Source organism: Medicago sativa, chromosome 7 (genome assembly GCF_051527215.1).
Source record: "Medicago sativa cultivar Bolivia chromosome 7, Bolivia_mono, whole genome shotgun sequence".
Classification (NCBI taxonomy): Eukaryota; Viridiplantae; Streptophyta; class Magnoliopsida; order Fabales; family Fabaceae; genus Medicago; species Medicago sativa.
In genome coordinates this window covers 65,680,678-65,703,247 of record NC_140755.1, presented here as the reverse complement: position 1 = coordinate 65,703,247, position 22,570 = coordinate 65,680,678, and the positions used below count along the sequence as shown (strand labels likewise).

Below are 22,570 nucleotides of genomic sequence, written 5' to 3'. Positions count from 1 at the left end.
TTGTGCTGAGGTTTGGGTACCAGATCCCACACATCATTTCTTTGAAATTGATTCAACTCTTCTTGCATAGCTAAGATCCATCCATCATCTGATTGTGCTTCATCAACTGTTGTAGGTTCAATCATTGAGATCAATCCAATCATTGATTCTTCTTGTCTAAAGTATGATCTTGTTCTTCTTGGACTATCTTTGTTTCCAATGATTAGCTCCTCAGGATGTGAAGACTTGTGCTTGAAAGTGTTTCTGGGAGGATCTGCTTGATGTGAGCCATCTTGTGCTTCATCAGAAGCAGCTTCATCATGCGCTTCTGATGTGGGTTCAGCTTCTGGACTATCTTCAGATTCAGTTATCTGATCAGGTTCTGGAGTAACTTCAGGAACCTGTATCTCTGCAAAACTTTCACCTTGCTTTGAAGTTTTATATTCAAGCTCTTTGTCATCAAATTTAACGTGCATATATTCTTCAACACAAAGTGTTTCTGAATTATACATTATGTATGCCTTTGACCTTTCAGAGTAACCTAAGAAGATTCCTCTTTGGGCCTTGGTATCAAATTTCTTTAGGTAGAGCTTGTTATTTAGAATGTAACATGTACATCCAAATTGATGAAAGTAAGAGATATTGGGTTTCCTTCCTTTAAAGAGTTCATATGTTGTTTTCTCCAAAATAGGTCTGATATAGATCCTGTTCTGGACATAACATGATGTATTCACTGCTTCTGCCCAAAAATGTTTTGGTAAATTGTTTTCATGAATCATGGTTCTAGCCATTTCTCGTAAAGTTCTATTCTTTCTCTCTACAACCCCATTTTGTTGTGGAGTTCTAGGAGAAAAGAATTCACGGACAATTCCATGTTTTTCACAAAAAGCTTCAAATGGCTCATTTTCAAACTCTCCACCATGATCACTTCTGACTTTCAAAATCTTTGATTCTTTTTCAGATTTAATTTGAGTGCATAAACTACTGAATACATCACAAGCAACATCTTTACTCTTTATGAATTTCACCCAAGTCCATCTGCTATAATCATTAACAATGACTAATCCATATTTACTTCCATATAAGGATGCAGTACTTACTGGTCCAAATAAATCAATATGGAGTAGTTCTAAGGGTCTGGAGGTTGAAACAATGTCTTTGGTTTTAAAAGATAATTTCACAATTTTCCCTCTCTGACATGCACCACAGAGTGCATCTGAATGATAGTCAATGTCTGGTAGGCCTTTGACAAGTTGTAACTTACTAAGCTTAGAGATTAATCTCCAGTTAGCATGTCCCAACCTTCTGTGCCACATCCATTTCTTATCATTCACTGATAGAAAGCAAATCACCTTCTGATCAGCCAGTTCAGAAAAATTGATTTTGTAGACATTGTCAACTCTCTTTCCCTTGAACACAATGGATTTGTCTTCCTTGTTGATTACAGTACAGTTGGTTTTCTCAAAAAGCACATCATAACTATTATCACAAAATTGACTAATGCTCAAAAGGTTATGTTCAAGACCATCTACCAACCATACATTATTAATTGAGGTAGAGGAATTACCAATAGTTCATGTACTTATGATCTTGCCAGATTGGTTGCCTCCAAATTTCACACTTCCTCCTTCCTTCATTGTTAGGCTGAGGAAGCTGGACTTTTCTCCTGTCATGTGTCTTGAGCAACCTCTGTCTAAGTACCATGATCTTTGCTTTGGCACTGCTCTTAGACATACCTGCATCATTGACATTTTCAGATTTAGGTACCCATTGTTCTATGGGTCCTGAAAGGTTAGTACTTGAGGCTTTACTCTTCACTTCTTGTACCTTGTGCTGTGAGTTGAATTGCTTCTAATTATTCATCACCTTAGGTTTTGGTACTTCAGAAGCAGTAACTGTCTTCTTCTGAAACTTGGACTTCAGAACCTCAGATTTTGGTTTCACCAGACTCTGAGGAACAGGTTCTGCTCTTTTTAGGATCCTGATCTTTGAAGTCTTAGAATCAGATTTGATCATAGCCTTTGGCTTAGAGTTCTTTGGCTTTGAGGTGATCTTAGCCTTAGAGCTAGAAGCTTCAGGTTCTGATTGAACAACAGTTTCCAACTCAGCACCTTCAGGTACAAAGAAGGTTTTCAATCCTTCCTTGATGCATTCACAACATGCTTTGAGACTGATTTCATTTGGTTTCCCTCCTGAAAAACCAATCCCTTTGCCATTGTTTCTGTAAATTCTATAGATCATAGAAGCCACTCTACTTCTGTCAATGCCAGATATGATAAAATCTTCAAGAGCAATTTCATGGTTGCTTAAAGGTTTTTCATTACACTTTTCATGGAGCTTCTGACATAAGAACCTGAGCTGATCTTCATAAGTTTTACACATGAAGTCAAAGCCCCTAAGTCCTTGTTCAGAAGCTTTCAGATCCAATAGAGTTGATTTTTTCTGTTTTACCAAATCAGCATATTTTTCTTTTAAATCTTTCAACTCATTGGTTCTTACTTCAAAATGTGTAAGAAGTTCTTTAAGTGACTCAACAAGTTCATCTCTGGGAATCTTAGAATATACCTCATTTTCATCTTCAGAATCTGATTCTAATCCAGCTTCTGAAGTTGCTGTGGCAACTAACCCAACCGCTACATTTGCATCTTCATCAGCTTCCTCTTTATCAGATCCAGATTCACTTCCCAAATCATCCCAGGTTGCCATTAAACTCTGCTTGATCTGCTTCTTGAATTTGCTTGGTTTGAATGTTGACTTCTTTGACTTGTCCTTAGATTTCTCCTTCTGAAGATCAGGGCATTCAGCAATGAAGTGTCCAGGCTTCTTACAATTGAAGCATCCCTTCTGATCTTCTTTCCTTGAGCTTCTGGAGTTGCTCCTTTTGGCTAGAAACTTTATGTTCTTCTTGGCCAGATACTGAAGTCTGTTGGAGAGCATGGTCATTTCAGCAGCATCTGGTCCAGAATCTGAACTTGATTGTTCTTCCTCTTCAGATTCAACCATTTTGAAAGCTTTTGATGACTTGTCTTTGGATGGAAGAGCTATTGATTTACTCTTCTTAGTAGACTCATGTTCATTAAGACTTAACTCATGAACTTTGAGAGAACTAACAAGATCTTCGACACTTAAAGTGTTTAAATCTTTAGCTTCCTCAATGGCAGTCACCTTTGGTCTCCATCTTGCAAGCAAGCTTCTGAGTATCTTTCTCACGTGGTCAGAAGCAACATAGCTCTTCTTTAGAATTTGTAGCCCAGAGACTAAGGTTTGAAACCTTGAGTACATCTCCTCAATAGTTTCATCATCCTTCATCTTGAATAACTCGTACTGATGTACAAGCATGAGAGCTTTAGTTTCTTTGACCTTCTTGCTGCCTTCGTAGTTTGAACAAAGAGAAGCAAACATAGCTTTAGCAGTGGATTTGTCACTCATCTTCATGTACTCTGTTTTGGGTATGGAAGTGACAAGGGCTCCTCTGATAATATGATGCTTCTTGTAGAGTTTCTTCAACTCAGGAGTATGTTTCTTTCTATCCACAGCAGCTCCTTCTTCATCAAGAACTAAGTCACCAACACCATCTTCTAGTATATCCCATAGTTCTTCATCTAAGCTCATGATATAACTATAGAAGTTGGTTTTCCACCAAGAAAATTCTTCAGCATCTCCGTTGAACTTTGGAATCTTTCCAACACTGGATTTCTTGTTGTCAACATTGTAATCATATGCAACACTTTTGTTGTTGTTGCCAGATCCATTTCCAGAAACAGATTCGTCAGACATGTTTTTCTCAGATCTTGGACTATTACACTGTTAGGTGTTATCAACAGAACCAAGGCTCTAGATACCAATTGAAGGTGAGAAAAACACAAGAAGGGGGGTTGAATTGTGTTTTTAAAAATTCTTCGTTTCTCCTAAAACTGAACACACTGATCAGAAGCTAAGTGAAACAGCTTCTGAAGTGATAATCAGAATCTGAACGCAGCGGAATAAAACAGAGAGAGAGAAGAAGAACGACACAAAGCAATTATACTGGTTCCTTCCATAATCCGGAAGTAGTCCAGTCCCCTTTGCACTTCCAAGGAGATTTCACTAAGAGTAATATCTGATTACAATTGCTCAAGCACACCTGCAAGAGACTTCCTTTGCTCAAGCACACTTTGCAAGAGTCTTCCTATGCTCAAGAACACAATCAAGAGACTTCCCTGCTCAAGCACAACTGCAAGAGACTTCTAACTAAACAAAATTACACATAAAATTGTTTAAGGTTGAACACTTGATATACAATCAGAGGTGCTCACAATACAAATCAGATACAGACTCAATAACTTAAGAATTTCTAAGATGAAACTTTGAGACACAGAAATTCTAAGTGAATGCAGAACAATTTCAGCAGAGGTTTGGCACTTGTAAAAATGTTGTGAGTCTTTCGTTCAGCATTACCAAAACTCTAAGTCTTCACTCCTTTATATAGAGGTGTGAAAGAGACGTTGTGAAATTGCCAGCACATCAAAGAGTTGTTGTTGAAGCTTGATCTTTCACCAATGATCTTTTGCCTGATTTGGTTGTTGTCCTATGAAGAACCAATTTGAAATCCATTCCCATTGTGAAGGAACATCTTTGCAGGCAAGCTGTTATTCTGAAGCTGTTTTCTTGTCCTGTAGCGTGGACACAAAACAGAGTAGTGGAGAAGGTGGTTGTACAGTTCGTACAAAGTACAATGTCAACGCTTTTTGAAGATAAGGTTCCAAAGCCTTCAAATCTTCACCAAAATGACCGTTGCAACCATCCACTAGTCTTCTGCAGTGTTTTCGAATCCAATAGACAGCTTTTGAAGTGTTGATCTTTGAATCTTCAGCTTGTGGTGATAATCAGCTTCTGATGAGCTTCAGCTTCTGATGAAGTCGCTTCTGAACTATCTGCTTCTGATGACTATCCGCCTCTGAGGGCTATCCGCTTCTGTTGACCTTCAACTTCTGATGACTTTCAGCTTCTGATGATCTTCAGCTTCTGATGACTTTCAGCTTCTGATGACTTTCAGCTTCTAATGATCTTCAGCTTCTGATGACGTCGTCATTCTTCAGGAGCACTTATGACTTCAGATGCACTTCTTTTCAGATGCTTTCAAGCTTCCTTTTCTTTAGTCCATAGCTCTCTTTTTGTTCTTCAAAACCTTTATATGATGTACATTTTTAACTATGGTCTTGTACACTTGAACAAATATTAGCTAGTCCAATTTACAATTTTTAATACCTTGTTATCATCAAAACTCTTTAAGGTTCATTGTTAAACACATTTTGTTCCAACAGATTTTGGAGAGGTGAGAATGGAGAAAGTTTTAGTGGGAAGGAGAAGGGTCAAGGATGTTTTTGATGTTTCTGAGTGAAATGTGAGGAAGGAGGTATGGGTAATACAGGGGCAAAATTGGAATAACATAAAAAAATAAAACTGAAAAGTGAAAACTGAAATTTTTCCACTATCCATCAAAATAGTCTTTGAACACGTGGCTTTCTTTTTGCCACGTGTACAAGACAACACAGCATGCATGGCGACAGATCAGCATGGCTAACGGAGCACTTGGACGGAAGGACCTTTTTGATGGACGTCTAACAAATTCATGAACTAAGTTGATATTTCGCATAACTGAGGGATGAGTTTGGCCAACCCGTAAAAATTCATGGACGAATTTGATGGTTCACTCAATAAGGATTACAAGATAAAGGAGTAAAACTTAAAAGGACCAAACTGCTGGCTATTATAAATAATAAAAGGTCCAACATCACAAACCCAATAGTCTGTGTCTACCAAAAATAATAATACGCCAGTAACAAGTCAAATCCTTTCCTTAATTTCCAAATTCTATGAACCTAGCCTCAAAGCCATATCATATTCGAATTTGTATATAAAAACCTAAAAATATAATAAAACAAAACAAAAAATGGAAAAAATTGATGGCAACATTAGAACAATAAAATAGACCCAGGTGGATAATAAAACAAGGTATTTATATGATGAAAACTAAAAACAAGAAGATGAAAACAACAAACCATGACAACGTAAACAATAGGATGAATGCAACAGAATAAGACAAAATAATGGACAGTGTAGTAATCAGATAAAGAAAAATGGCTAAACTGTTATCCTTAACACACTTTGAAGATGATTAGCTCAAGTGGAGTAAATCTATGAAGATAAAGAAAACAATTTTAATTTTAAAAACAAAATAAAGTAATTTTTTTTTGTAAGGCAAAATAAATTGATGAAAATAAAGTAAAAGAAAATTGATTATGTACAACTTATGGTAAAAGACTACATAGACATTTGATATGTTAAAATGTATATATGTTCGGACTTATAATATCCCACCTTTTAGCACTTAGATTTTATTTGGCAAGACTGAATTTTGAGCTTACAGTGGATTACTTATAACTTATAAACCTAAATGACAACAATAAAACTATTTGGTAACATTTTTCTCATGAAAAAAAAATTAAATAGTTCAAGTTGCTTAAAGCTTTATCATTTTTTATCTCAATTTTATGTTTGTTATCTTACTGAAAAAAAATTAAATATAAATTTTCTATGTCATTTCATATTCATCAACTAGTTTAATATCTATGTTTGTTCACTTAATTCATAAAAAAAAAAAACTATATTTACCAAACACATTAATTTAATCAATTAGTTTTTCTTTGAGAAATCTTCTACAAATGTACAAACATAATATCATGAGTACAAGAAGTACTAAAACCAAATAACAAAGTCAAAGGACCTCTCCCACAATAAAACAAGAACGAAAACTAAAACACCACCAAAAAAACCATCCAGCCTCCCATCAGGATCAACCCACCTCAGTTGAACATGAGGAAAACTAGGAATAAACCCCATAGACAACCAACACGTAGACAAATCCACCACATGCCACTATCGACATCAACAAAGACTGAGTCCATGATCCCACTCAACAAAGATTGGGTTCATGATCCTAAACAATAACCAAAATATTTTTCTAAAAAACTATTTTCAGGAGGTGAATTTAGCCATATCCACAAACTGGAGCACATATGTCTTGTGCCCCAAAAAGATGTGAGCATTTCTAGAGCTCCACAAGGACCACGCAACAATTTGCCAGACTAATAAGAAATCTAACCTCTCATTTTTCCTCCCTCCTAAGTCTAAGAGAATAGTAAGAATATTTGCTAAATCCGAAGGTAAAACAAACTCCCACCCCAACCATATAAGCACACAATACCAAACCTGACTTAAAAAATGACATCTAGCAAAAAGGTGATTAGTTGACTCTACATACTCATTACAAAAAAAACACAAGAAATAACCTCACAGTCAAATATAATCCTCCTAGAAAAGAGATAATGATGGGTCAAAATCCTATCCTAAAGCAACTGCAAGAGAAAACTTTCACCTTGAGAGGAGATCAAGACTCCCAAACCCTTGAGAGTAGTTGCACAATTCCAACTAACCTCTCATCCACCTCACTCGCCTCATATGAAGGAACTTATAAGCCAACCTCACCGAAAAGATACTAGATGAATCATTGCTCCAATCCAAAATATACACCTTCATAAAAGATCATATTCTCTAAAGCCTGTATCAACTCTTCCAAAATTACTAACTCCCACTCAAAAAGATTTCTCCTTCATTTAAGATTCCAAGCCCACCCAAATAATCATTTAGTTTATATGCTATCACCGTAAGTTCATTTCATATTCACTATTTTTTATCAAATAAAGTCTTGGTGTGTCTGAATTTTTTCACTAGTATGTTTGACTTGTACCTATGCTTTAATGTGGGGTATAACTCTGATATTATTACATTGTAGCTAGGATTTCTAAAATTAAGTGTCATCTTTTTTAATTTTCTTTGTCACAAATTATTTGTCTATTTTATAACGTTGGTATAACATTTATTATCTTTTTCAACTAAATATCATTATTTATTGTATTTCAATTATATTATCAAATAAAGTCTTGGTGTGTCTGAATTTTTTCATTAGTATGTTTGACTTGTACCTATGCTTTAATGTGGGGTATAACTCTGATATTATTACATTGTAGCTAGGATTTCTAAAATTAAGTGTCATCTTTTTTAATTTTCTTTGTCACAAATTATTTGTCTATTTTATTATGTTGGTATAACATTTATTATCTTTTTCAACTAAATATCATTATTTATTGTATTTCAATTATATAAAACCATTTCATCAACTATAATTAATAATGATGTTTTAGTAAATTATATATATTTTACTATTAAAATTAACACTATTAATTATTTATTTAATAACCGTATAAAACTCAAATGAGAAATCTAATGTGAGACGGAGGGATTACTTAATTTACCTTTTACTTCAAAGGTTTTAGTTGACAAATGTTTTAAGCAAATATTTTTGTATGGTCATTTGAGTGTATATTATTTTCTTCAATTTCTTGGTGCTTGTTGTATGAAATGTGTTTTTACCTGCGACATTCTTGACTGTGAAATAGAAATTTTGTTCTGGGTTTTTTTCCATCAAGAGAAATCACTATTCTTCACTTCTTTTATATAAATATTTTTTCGGGTTTAAGGGTGTCACACTTAGAAACTTCCATAAGTATCTTGAGGAACATTGTGGCTAAATAACACCTCAGAATAGTTAAGATTAACCATCCAACCAAAAGCTCCCACATACACCTTGAAGATTTTCAGCAAATTGCGCACTTTGGTCCCTAACGCCCCTAAAAATAAAACATTCATATGCAAATAGAAAATTAACCGGAATATGAGCTCTTGAACAAATTTATGTATGATCCTAAATGTCTCCAAAAGCTTCTACCTGGTTGATAAGAGCAAAGAGCCATTTTGCAAAAATAATGAACAAATAAGGCAAAAACATCTTCCTGGTTGAATAGGCCCTAATACACCATTGTTCATATCACCGAGTATTTCATTGTAGTGACACATATTATGCATCATTTACTCAACACATTTATCATCAAAACTAAATTTAAGGAGCATGCCTGCAAAAAACTCCAATCAACTCGATCATAAGACATTGCACAAGACATTGCAAAGAACCAACATGACATTGCAAAGAACCATTTTCAAGCTGTTAATCAACAACTAGGATACCATTCGTACACGACATTGCACAAAGACAACCCATCTTTATTTAGAAATAAAAAAAGTGTTGGTTCATGAGAGAATTTAAGGTATATTTTCACCGAAAACTTTAAGACATTATGTATATAAGTCTCAATTATATTATATGTTGTTTAATATCACTTTTTCATTTAATGTGAGAGTGCTACCCGCACTTGACATATCAACAAAAAATTACTATTAAATTTCAATTTCTCTTCAAACAAAGAAGCTCATTAACTTAAACTTCTAGAAAACTTCACTTTCAATATTTTTGAAAAGAAACTTCACTTTCAATATTGTTTCCTTTACGATATAATCAAGATTTTACTAAGCAATAATTTGATAAATTAATCATTATTACACCTAAGAATATTTTTATTCCAAATTTTATTCAACTATGTAACATCTTCCAATCTTTAAAACATACTGACCGTAACTGCCCCATAAACGACAGCAAGCAAAAACAAAATAGTACAGCAACATCCTTAAAAATAACAGCTAAGTTTACGTAACACATTTCTTAATTTTTATCATTATTAGACATTGGTTCCTCATTTCATTATAAAAGTTTAGTCCAACAAGAAATTAAATCCTTCCAATCTCAAATCAATCTTTCAACAAGAAATTACTATCATTCTTTGTAGTTATTATGGACATGCCTATGGCCAATGGCACAACCAACATGATAATGAACATGCAAATGAGTTTCTATTGGGGCAAAAACGCCGTAGTTCTTTTCTCTGGATGGCCTAATAACAGCCTTGGAATGTACATCTTAGCTATTTTGTTTGTGTTCTTTCTAGCTTTGGCTGCTGAGGTTTTGTCGAACCAACCACCGATCAAACGTGGGACTAATCCTCTCACGGGAGGATTGATTCAGTCTGGTGTTTACTTCTTTCGTATCGGTTTCATTTACTTGCTTATGCTTGCTGTTATGTCCTTCAATGTTGGAATCTTCATTGCTGCTGTTCTTGGTCACTCATTGGGATTCTTTGTCGCGAGATCGCGTGCTATTGCTGTCGCAAATGCCGAAGATCAACGATCCTCCTCAGTTACACTTAAAATTTGAACTATTTTGTACTACATGTTTTATTTTTATGCTGCATGGTTTTGTTTGTTAATTAATCTTTTATAGCATGTTGTGTTCAAAACTTTCTACCTTTTTCATTAGGGTTTGCAGCCTTATTTCCATGGTTTATGTAAAGGAAAGACATACCAATAAGCACTTGAGAGAGTGGAGGTGCAATGAACTAAATACGTGTGTAGTTGGATTCCATGCTGTCATGTGTGTCTTTCGAGTGAATTTCAATCATTAGATTAATCTAATGATCGGTATAAATCGATATTTTAGATTAATACAATGATTGAGATATGCAACATGGTCGGACCCGGATTTTTGTTATGTTAGGGAGGTGCCATGACATTGTAACATTGTGTGCGCGTGCATGTGTGTAAATTGTAACATTGTTCTACATATATAAATTATATTTCTAGTGGCCAAATTTTGGGTTACAAAAGTGGCTAAACCAACCACTACACCACCAATTAAGCTATTGAAAGTTCCCTCAAGAGAAATCGTCAAACTCTGCCACTCGAATGACAAAGTTTGATGAGAGAGGAGGAAAGGGATTCAAGCTATATTAGTATTGTCAGAGAAGAGATTTAAACCCTATTTTTTGAAGGGGCAAGATTAAACTTTTATTGTTGAGTCGATGCTTCATAAATTATTTTCGCTTAATACACTTCTTTTTTTGGTCAATGTGTTTTAGTTAAAGTTAATATTATTCGAATTGTAACCAAAAAAAAAATTATCCGAATTCAAATTCTAGTTGGAATGATCATTGAGCTTAAATTTATTTATTTTTCAATCGAACTCAGATTATCAGAGCCTCTTCTCTTAAGAATAGAAGGTTAAAACCAAAACGATTTAATATTTATATAGTCAAGATTTATTGCTCATATGCTACCTCTATACATTTATGTGTGTATATAACCAAGTTTCCCTTTGGAGCTCTTATTCCATAACATCAATTGGAATTTCTTGTGTAGTTATATATACACTGCATTAACCATGCATTAACCAAGTTAAGGCCAATAGTTTTGGAGACAAATTCACATATTTGTAGGTACTATTTAGTGTAACAACTTTGTTATGACACAACAATTCTGATTCAAAATATTTTTAAAGTTGCATGTTAACAAGTATTGTGACTAATAATTAAAAGGGTTAATTGTTATTTTGACCCTCTAGTTTTTTAATTGTGTGATTTTAACCCTTCTAGTTTTAAATGTGCGATTTATGCCTGCTTAATTTACCTTATTTCTAATTTGATAGTCCTCTAATCAGATTTTGAACAAATGTTAACCAAATGGTGTTCACATATATTTTTTATTAACAAATTTATATTTTAATTAAAAAAACTAAGTCACACCAAAATATCCTCTTCCTCCCTATGGATAAACACAGTAACCAATCCCCCACCCCCCCACCCCAACCCCCCCCCCCACCCCCCCCCCCCCCCCCCCCCCCCCACCCCCCCCACATCTCATATGCATAGTAAAATCTTGTAAAGACATTTCACCATTTAATAAGATTGTCAATAATCTTTTTTTTTCCTTCCCTCTCTTTTTTTATTTCATTAAATCAACTTTTTTGAGGGAATTCATTAAATCAACTTGTATCCTTTCACATTTGTGAAAGTAATTTCTGCATAATACTTTTTCTAGTCCATTTTATAAGAGACAAATGGATCAACAAATATATTGATGAATTGGATTCATAATATGTAGTAAATATATCAACTTTTATTAACTCACTTGTCTCTTAAAAAATCCGAAGCGAGTACTTGCTTTTATTTTTATTTTGAAGATAGTACTTGTTTTGATGTTAGATTGGTTCAAAGGTCAATAGTAGAAGGCATTTTCAAGATGAGTTATTGGTCAAGCAATCAAAGAACTCTCCTCCTAAACATTTTAACTAGATCGTTTAGCAATAAATCTGAAACATTATTTTGACATTCAAAATGGCAACTTATAACATTATAAATCCAAAAGATTCAAACATTCAATATTAAAAAAAAAAATGAGGTTAACTAGAGGGGTAAAAATCGCACGTATGAAACTAAAATTGGGGTTAACTAAAGAGGTAAAAATCGCATGTTTGAAACTACGGAGGTCAAAATCACACAATTAAAAAAACATAAGGCCAAAATTAAAAAAAAAAATGATCAACCAAACCGGTTAAGCTAAAAAAATCGATATTCTATCATAAAGAAACAGCAATATCTAATTGATATCATGAAGACAGGGGATACACACACAGAAACTGGGCGACGTCTCCGGTACGAGACCGCAATGGGTCATGTACCGTGCGAGACCCCTTATTTATTTATTTTTTGTTTGCAAAATTGATTTGAGTCATTGGATGTGCATCGAAAGTTATGAATGGCTGTGATATAAAGGTATTTTGACTTACTGAAATGTTGCTTTATAAACTTTAATATTAATTTAAAATAATGCAATGGAACTTGGAATTAAATAGAGTAAAGGATGTTTTGGGAAATTGCCTTGAAAATTTTGATGTGTTCCCCAGAACGTTTGAGAGACATTGGCAATTTATTTTTGGGTTATAAATTTTACAACATTAAACATCTGTAAAATTTAATTTTCTTTTAATTATATTCATTCCATTAAACCTCTGTAAAATTTAATTTTCTTTTAATTATATTCATTTGTACTCCCCTTTGACTCATATTAACTCACATTAACCTTTGTAAATAACATTACTATATTGTTGGAAAAAAAATTAGGGTCTTGTTAACGAGTGCCTCTGGGGCACTCTTTAAGGATCCCAAATTTAGAAAATATTCCCTCCGTTTCAAAATACATGTCCAAGTCAACCACTTCACATATGCCAATACACAATTTTGACCGTTAATATATTTAATTATCTAAAGTAAAAAATTCTAAAAATTTAATATTTTGAAAATATTTGTCGAGACAAATCAAACAACATCTTACATGCTAATATTTGTATTTATACATTAGTTAAAAAATATGGTCAAAGTAAGTCAAGTGAATAGTGCACATTGCAAAAATTGGACATGTATTTTGAAACGGAGAGAGTTTTCTTTTAAAAAGTCATATGTTACAAATTTCAGTGCATTGATTACACAACTTTTCTTTAAAAAGTTACTATTAATGGTTGTTAAAGAGTGCCCCGGCGGCATTTGTTAACATTTCCCAAAAAATTATAACAAAATGTTAGTTTTTTTTTTTAAGGATTTTTAAAGGAAGGAAATACTAGGTTATATGATGTTGTTAATTTGACATTTTTTTAAAAAAAAAGATGTTAATTTGACATTAATAAAAAATTGTATTGTATTCCCTAAAAAATAAATTTGTCTTGTAATATATTTTTTTTTGGTTACGTATTGTATTATATTAAATTGATGGAATTGGGACTAAAAGGTTTTTTTTGCGTTTGATTCAACAAAATAAAAAATTACCTAGATAAGTCGGTTTTTGCTTGAGACAGTTGTATGATCTCAATATAATACTCATTTGTTATATCAATCATTTTATAGTAAAAATAAATTACAAGATTCATCAACCACATATAAAGGATTAAATTACCCTATTATGTTGGAGATGACATAAGCTTCCAATCCAATTCACTTGTGTTCAATTAACTAGTCTTAAGAAGATTCTCTTCGGACGAAAGATAGTATTATGAAGATTCTCTTGGAACTCAAGTTAATCCTTGGATGATTCTCATAAAACGGAAGTCAGTATTTAAAAAATTCTCGTAAAACAATAGTTAGTATTTAGAAGATTCTCGTAGAACGGAAGTTAGTCTTAGGAAGATTATCAAAGAATGGAAGTTAGTCTTAGGAAGATTCTAAATAGAATGATAATTAATATCTGAAAGATTTTCATAGAACGGAAGTCGGTCTTTGAAAGATTCTCATAAAACAATAGTTAATATTTATAAGATTCTCACAGAACGGAAGCTAGTTAAAGGAAGATTCTCAAAGAATGAAAGTCAGTATTAGGAAGACCAAAGATTCTGCTGACTAGGTTTCTGAATGGATAGTCTGTCGAATTGACTTATGTCAAAGATTCTGATCGTCGAAATTTCAGTTCACACTTCGTTCTTAATCGAATTAGGTCATTTTCAACGGTCAGATTGATTATATTTGATGTTGTTCCACGGTTGGGTCTCTTTTGGTCGCAAGAGGAATGTCCTTCTGTGCTACCTAGGTTTCTGAAGGGATAGTTTGTCGAATTGACTTATGCCGAAGATTCTGATCGTCAAAATTTCAGTCCTTACTTCTTTCTTGTCTAATTAGGTCATTTTCAACAGTTGGATTGATTATATTTGATATTGTTACTTGATTGGGTCCATTTTGGTCGTCAGAGAAATGTCCTTTTGTGTTGACTAGGTTTCTTAAGGGATAATTTATCGAATCGACTTATGTTGAAGAATTTTTTATGAACCCAACTAATAATATTATATATGTAACTTAAGCAACGCGGAGAAAATACGCCGGTGGATATATAGAGTGAGAAGAGATGTTCAGTCTTTAGTATCTTGTTCCTCTAACAATAAATAATATTTAAATTGGACTTTTACAAAATAAACATTTAAATATAAACATTAATTAGATTGAAATCTAACATATTTTGGTTAAAACACCTGTAAATCTAACATATTTTTTTTAATTTTAAATTTGAAGCAGGGAATTAGTTGCATTGTAAATTTGACGAAAACTAATGTAAACCTAGGGTGTGTTTGTTTCAAGTTATATTTGTTGATTCCTTGGAATAAAATGATAGAAATATATATGCCTATGTTTGTTACAAGTTTACTAAATTGTATTCCTGGGTATAAAATGTTCATGGGAATAGAAAATTTTTCCCAAGGAAAATGGTGGGAATAAAGTTCCCATGGAGATGAGAATAAATTCATAAATAGTTACCTATTATAATCCCTATTTTTATGGTTCTTAGGAATATTATAAAGTTAACCAAACATATTTTTCCTAAATACCTTGGAATAAAATTTCCATCTTTAAATTCCAAAGAATATTATTCCTATGAATAAATTTGGTAAACTTGAAACAAAAGCACCCTTAATCTTACAAATGTTCGCATGCAATGGATGGGTACCATTTTGTTTTTTGAATCGAATTTTTTGTGTCTTTTATAATAATAAGTGAACTTTTAATATTCTTTCAATCTTATTGCATTTCAATACTTTAACTACCATACTAAATATACTTCATCCGGTCATTTTGATAAAAAAATAAATAATTTTTTAATAGTTTGGACAAATAATTTAACTTTTGTTGACCCATTGTTTATTTTGATAGGAGGAAGTAATTTATAAGGATATTTAAGTAAATGAAACACATTTTACCATTAAAATCAACATTTTCAATCATTTCTCTAGTACGCATGTAATATTTTAATAAGACATTTTAATTTGAGATGGTTAAATATGTTTTTAATCCCTACAAAATCATGAGTTTTTTAGGTTTAGTCTCTAAAATTTTAATAGTAATTTTAGTCATCCAAAATATTATAGTTTCTTAAAATAGTCCCTATTTTAAATTTTTTTTTTAAAAAAATGGATACTTTTAGTCTTCTAAAATAGCCCCTATAAAATGCAAACATCATAAATTCATGTATTATTTAAATATTCTTAGTTTAATTCAGGGATAGATTTTAAATATGCAAAAAAACATAAATCCGATTTAAAAAAAATATTTAGTCTTCTATGTGTATGTTAGTGGGATTTTCATTAAAAGAGAATACATGGAACATATTAAGTTGCTCGGAAATTTTTTCAATTTTTCAACAATGACAAAAACACCCTTTTTAAAAATTGAATCCAAAATCAATTACATTTATTAAATCAATATATATTTTAAAAAGAATACAATTATAGTGGGTCACTTAAGCTACTAATCTCAGCCATTGAAAATATTCAACTTACATCCAATGGATCACATCTCTTTTGCAACAAAAATAAAATAAAAAAAATATCAAGTCATGCACCGGTAGGAGACCCATGAAGGTCATGCACCGTAGGCTTTTCCCAGGTGGGGTAGGATTTGACTTTCTTTTTTTGTGGTGAAGGGGTAGGTTTTGACTGTTCATGCCTTATCAAGAACTGTTTGGGATTTCTATTTTTCTATATGAGCCACCAAATATCATAGAAACGTAAAAGTACAAATAATCATTGACAACTCAAAAGATTCACCTATAATAAAGGATTGCAACAAATGAGAATTTCCCCCAATAAGTGTGGAGGGTAAGAAGAATGATGGAAGAGGGGAGGTGAAGAAAGAAGCTAATAGCATGTCATACTATGAATAATCTAAAAAAAACATTGTATTTTCATTCCCATTAATAAGCTAATAACATTCTTTTATCTAAAAAAACTATGTATTTTTATTCCCTCAAATTCTCAAGAAATGAAAGAGATGGAAGCATAATGACTTAGGTTTTAAACAAAGGTTTGCGACTATAATCTAGGCATTGACATCGTGATTGTTTTGTCATTATGACTCCAATGCAATTGCAGTTACGATTGTATTTAACTATAATTTTCTACAATATCAAAGATAGCAAAACAATCGTTATCACAACCAATATTTAAAAACTTTAATGACATTGGTAAAAGAATATTTATTTGACTCTCAGGAAGATATTATTAAGGTACCATTTTTACTACACAAATTAGATTTCTCTTTTGTATTGACTAATTCAAGAAAAATAATACTATTTCCTTTTCATTATCAACTAGTGTACTATTAAAAAAAACCAAATCTTACATTGTCTATTAGATATAAAGTTTAGATAGAGTTTAAAAAGCTACAAAACAATATCCATATTACTAACCAGTTTTAGGGCTAAGTCGGTCTCACAAGACCGACTTTATTGGTTTATTTAAACAACAACTACTTCGATTTACAAATACATCGATTAAGCTACCATTTCCTTGGATAACATTGAACTTTGATATTGATACACAACCAAGATTTAGAGATTATCATTGCCTTCCCTATTGGCAAGAAGGGACAATAATCTAAGAAAAACCATTATACAGATCCATATCTAAAAGCAAATCCTCCCAATTCCATTGGCTACTACTACTCTCTCCTCCACTTACCATAGCTTCAAATCCTTCTAATTGAAAATCCATTGGAAACTCACCAACCATACCTTGTTGGTCCAAGCATGAATACATCATCATGTCTTGTTGTGATTCAAGCATATGATTCTTTCCATCAGCATCAAATGTTGTTATGTCACTCTCTTGTTGAACTAGAACTTGGTCAGTTGGTGATTCTACTTGGCTTCTTTTTTTCACTGAGCTTGAACCAATGTTTCTTGCCTGTGGCCTAATAATTTGAACATCTTTGGATGATTGTGACCTATCTTGATCAGCTTCTAGAGCATTTAATTTTTTGCTTAGATGACAGTTCCAATAGTTTTTCACATCATTTGCTGTCCTTCCTGGTAGCCTTCCTGCAATCAGGGACCACCTGAAGAAAAATTGTAGCAAATAGCTTAGGGTCCATTTGTTACTAATTGCAAAAAGGTGACTTAGAAAATTTTAAAGATTAATTTTCAGAAATTTTTAAAAAAAAAAAATAATTGAAGCTTTTTTGAGTTCGTTCATCCTAATAAAATTTACTTTTTAAAAAAACCACATATAAAAATGATTTTTCGGAGAAATTATTCACAACAGTTTCTTGAAGCAATTTTTAGATGTTTTTCAGATTCTCTTTTTCAAAAGAAAATTTTAACATATGGGAAAAACTTTTATAAGTGTTATAACTTTGTTTAGAAAAAATTATTTTTTTTCACAATAAAACTATAACAAGCGGGCTATAAAGGGGTTAATAACTAAAACCATTATGGTAATATTTGGATAAACAACTTAACTAAGCACTTTTTTTTAGGGAAACTTAACTAATCACTTATCATATCAATGCTTATGTATAAACTATTTTTATTTGCAAAAAAAATGAAAAATGTTTTCATATGAGCTATAAGTTGTTTTTGTAAGTTATTATAGATAGTTTATGAAAATAAGCAGAAAACAACATATGGACATATCTTAAGTTTTTTCATATAAACTCCCACTAATAGTGATCTATTACAAGATCAATTTGGATTGGCTCTCGTTCGTTTAGAAAATATTATTCGAGGAACTATATTTGGAGCAATTAGATATAAATTGATACTGACTCCTCAGAATTTAGTGACTTCAACTCCACTTATGAATTTTTTTTGGATTACACCCATTATCTCAAGTTTTAGATCGAACCAATCCATTGATCCAAATAGTTCATGGGAGAAAATTGAATTATTTAGGTCCTGGAGGATTGACGGGGCGAACTGCTAGTTTTGAGATACGAGTTATCCATTCTAGTCACTATGGACGCATTTGTCCAATTGACACCTCAGAAGAAATCAATGTAGGACTTATTGGATCCTTGACAATTCACGCAAGGATTGGTCTTTGGGGTTCTATAGAAAGTCCATTGAATACAAATGTTTTATTTATAGATAAGCTAAAAAAAGTGAATCCAAACATCTTACCTGCTAAAAATCTACAACACACCAAAATACCAAATCAATTGGTTCAAATTGAATGAATGATACACATCCTATACTACATACTTTTTTTTGAGAGAGAACATCATATACTATACTTGAACACTAACTTTTTACTATGCACACTCTTCACTAATGAGCTTTAACGAAATTTCAACAATTACACTTTGAAAAACTGCATAAGGCTATCATAGCCCATGCCTAGTTGTTAGAACTTAGAACACATTAGAAAATACCAAAGGAAAGTCTAAAAGATCAAAGCTTACCTGTTGCCTAATAATTTGTGGAGTTTAACAATCATTTCCACTTCCTCCTCAGCAAAATTTCCTCTCTTTATGTTAGGACGTAGATAGTTCAACCATCTTAGCCTACAACTCTTTCTGCATCTGTTTAGACCTTCAACAAACCAATGTTTGATGGAAAAAGAAAAATAATCAACTTAGTAAGTATGTTGGTTCAATTGTGTAAGAACCAAGTGCTAAGATTGGACAAGTCAGTCATTTCATGATGATTTCAATTTAATAGTGAACCCAAGGTTTTCCTAGTTAAGAGTATGGACCAATCTCTCAAAATAATGAAGATCCGTCTTAAGAGGTCGACGGTTGATTTCTCAATAAAAAAAATGTTCTTCCATACATATTTGTTAGAGATCGAACCTCAGATAACATACTTCAAGAGTCAGTCATTTCATGATGATTTCATTTTAATAGTGAACCCAAGGTTTTCCTAGTCAAGAGTATGGACCAATCTCTCAAAATAATGAGATCCGTTTTAAGAGGTCGACAGTTGATTTTTCAATAAAAAAAATGTTCTTCCATACATATTTGTCAGAGATCGAACCTCAGATGACATAGTTCAAAGAAGTAATTAAATATCCGTTTTTGAGAAGACAAATAGAAAAAATCAAGAAAAAGGAAAAATAATTGATTAACTTTTACCAGCCAATAGTGGAACCCTATGCCACTTTCCTTCACCATATTGTTGTATGCATTTCTTAAGCAAGTGATCTTCTTCTTCTGTCCATGCAACACCACCCATCTCTTATGAAACTCTTCAACCACTACCACTTTTTCACCTTCATATTCGACCCACACCTGCATCTTTTATATATATGTGTGGTGGTGATACACATATACATACACACATACACACACACATGTTTCTTGAAGTAAGATGTGCCAAACTAGCCAGCAAGGCAGAGTAATATACAATGTCGTATGCTTCAAAATTCATAGTAAATGGTCCATTGCTCTTTCTAAAACTCTGATACCAAGCTCTATGTTTTTAAATAGACATCATAAGTATCCAATGGTGGTCCTCATCATCTCAAAGAAATTGGATCTCATCATATATTAGAAGCTTGTATATTTCCTATTCAAAGCCAAACCTATCCCATCTGTATGTTTCTGTCATTTGTCATCTCATTTAGATTAGGAGAGTTTTCTTAGAATAACAATAATGCCAACAGTGAAGTCTTTCAGAATGCATAAAGTTAGTTATCGAACAAGGACGTGGATCCTCTCCACCTTTTACTCCCCTTTAACTAAATATCAACCATATTTTAAAGGTTTAATAGCAGTTTTCGCCCCCTAACTTTCACGAAGTTGCGATTTTGGACCCTAAGAAAAAAAGCTACAAAACCGCCCCCTAAGTTTTGCAACTGTAGCAGTTTTGGCCCCCCAAGGCCAAAAAAAAAAAACACGTGGCACCTCACTTAGGGTGCCACATCAGCGTAAACCGAGTCAAAATTGACCTTGGGGGCCAAAACTGCCATATGTGCAAAACATAGGGGGCGGTTTTGTAATTTTCACCTCACTTAGGGTGCCATGTCAGCGTAGACCGAGTCAAAATTGACCTTGGGGGCCAAAACTGCCATATGTGCAAAACATAAGGGGCGGTTTTGTAGTTTTTTTCTTACGGGGCCAAAATCGCAACTTTGGAAAAGTTAGGGGGCTAAAACTGCTATTAAGCCTATTTTAAAATACACTACACAACTGCAATTGCAGCCCCAATCAATGTTTCAAATTCGGGACCGCATATTGTGGCACAGTGCCAATCGCATTAGGCTGCAATTGCAGGGTGATTGTAAATCATAATAAAAACCGCTTTGTAATGCCATGGCATAATAGGTGTAACTACTGCATCGCATCGCAGCAACCATTTACGTAGTGCTAAAAAAATTTATATTTTTAGCTTTCTTCTTTCTATCATAAATTTAGGGAGTAATTTAAAAGTATTAGCTATAATCGGTGGGTCGTCATCGTCTCATAAATCGTTTTTCTAAGATTGGATTAGGTTCGATCCTAATTCTAAGATTTTATTAAAACCTTCTAAGATTCGTTGGACCGCCCACTATTGAATCACTTTGGTCATGCTTCGGATTTTCAGCTCTAAGTGTGAGGGGGTGTGATGGGAAGTTTCATGATACAATGTTTGACTTTATGTAATTATGTTAGTAATTATGTTGGTTATTATTTTGTAATTACTCTCCTAGGTTTGAATCTACCTATTGTAACTATATATATATATATATATATATATATATATATATATATATATATATATATATATATTCTTGATCATTATCAATGAAATTCACAAATTGATTTCCTTTATGGTACCACGAGTCTAATTTCCAGCGTAGCCTATCCCTTTCTTCCTTGCAGCCCTGCCATTTTCTTCACCCAAGGCCTCTGCTGCCCATTCCCTTGATCCACCCACTGTCGGTTGAGTGTGTTCCTTAGCCGCACCAACCACTGTACAAGCAACTCTCTCTCACACCTCGCACTACTGCGACACCATGTCTTCCTCCCCTGCCATGTCGTCGATCAATGTCGTGTCCTCCACCGCTTCCATGATCTCCAACTCGGCGAAACCTGATTTTCACCTGACCCTTACCGTGACTAATATCAAAAAAAGCATTCCTTTTGTGCTAGAAATGGAGAAGGATCACTACGTCGTGTGGGCTGAATTGTTTGAGATTCATGCTCGTGCCTACAAGTTTATCGACAATATCATTCCTCAACCCGGAAAAGAGAAATCTGCTTCCACTGACGCTAGTTTTGAAATGTGGACAGTTCTTGATTCAACGGTTCTTCAATGGATTTATTACACCACTCTCTTTATCTCCTTACCACCTTAATGGAAAAAGGATCCACTGTCATGGCTGCTTGGAACCGTTTCCTTGATATCTTTGAGGAAAATCAAAAATCATGTGTTGTTGCTCTTGAGAACGATTTCTCATCCACTCGCATGGATGATTTTCCTAATGTTTCTGGCTATTGTTGATGTCTCAAGGAACTTTCTGATCAGTTGAAGAACGTTGGAGCACATGTCAGCAGTCGCTGTCTAGTCTTTCAACTGGTGTCTGATCTTTTTGAGTCGTACCATGGGGTTGCCACCTTAATCCGCGAAAGCAATCTGCTATCATCATTCTTTCAAGCGCGTTCCATGCTTACCTTGTAGGAATCTGGCCTTACATATTGCAGCTCACACTAGTTCTCACACTTCCTTGCATATTGCAGCTCAAATGGACTCTGAGGACACCTCTCAGCAACGCTCAAAATGCAACAATCAACAATCAGAATCAGATGCAAACGTAACAATCAAAATCGCCCCGGAGGACGTAGACAACGTGGTGGTTCACGCTCTGATGTCTCCTTTGGACCCACGACAACGGCCTCCTCTTGGCGCTCAACCCTGGCAGCAGCAGTATCCACCCTGGTCTCCTTGGGGTTAAACCCCACCTCTGTGGGGTGTGTCAGATTGCCCTTATCCTAAATTTAAGTGGACTCGCCCCACTGGTCCTTTGAGGAAACCATGC

At 33.6% G+C, this 22,570-nt stretch overlaps 2 protein-coding genes across 2 annotated transcripts; one reads left to right on the top strand and one right to left on the bottom strand.

Annotated features, from left to right (window-relative positions):
• The first annotated feature begins 9,650 nt into the window (after positions 1-9,650).
• LOC146907765 (copper transporter 2-like) lies at positions 9,651-10,617 on the top strand. Its single transcript, XM_085724512.1, has one exon. It carries the CDS (start codon positions 9,764-9,766, stop codon positions 10,181-10,183), a length of 420 nt encoding a protein of 139 aa, XP_085580638.1. The 5' UTR covers positions 9,651-9,763; the 3' UTR covers positions 10,184-10,617.
• Positions 10,618-16,981: 6,364 nt separating this feature from the next.
• Positions 16,982-20,067, bottom strand: LOC146907764 (uncharacterized). The gene is made up of 3 exons (XM_085724511.1): positions 19,686-20,067; positions 19,014-19,143; positions 16,982-17,669 (listed from the first exon to the last, which is right to left on the bottom strand). The coding sequence occupies exons 1-3, from the start codon at positions 19,783-19,785 to the stop codon at positions 17,210-17,212; spliced, it is 690 nt and encodes a 229-aa protein (XP_085580637.1). The 5' UTR covers positions 19,786-20,067; the 3' UTR covers positions 16,982-17,209.
• Positions 20,068-22,570: the final 2,503 nt, after the last annotated feature.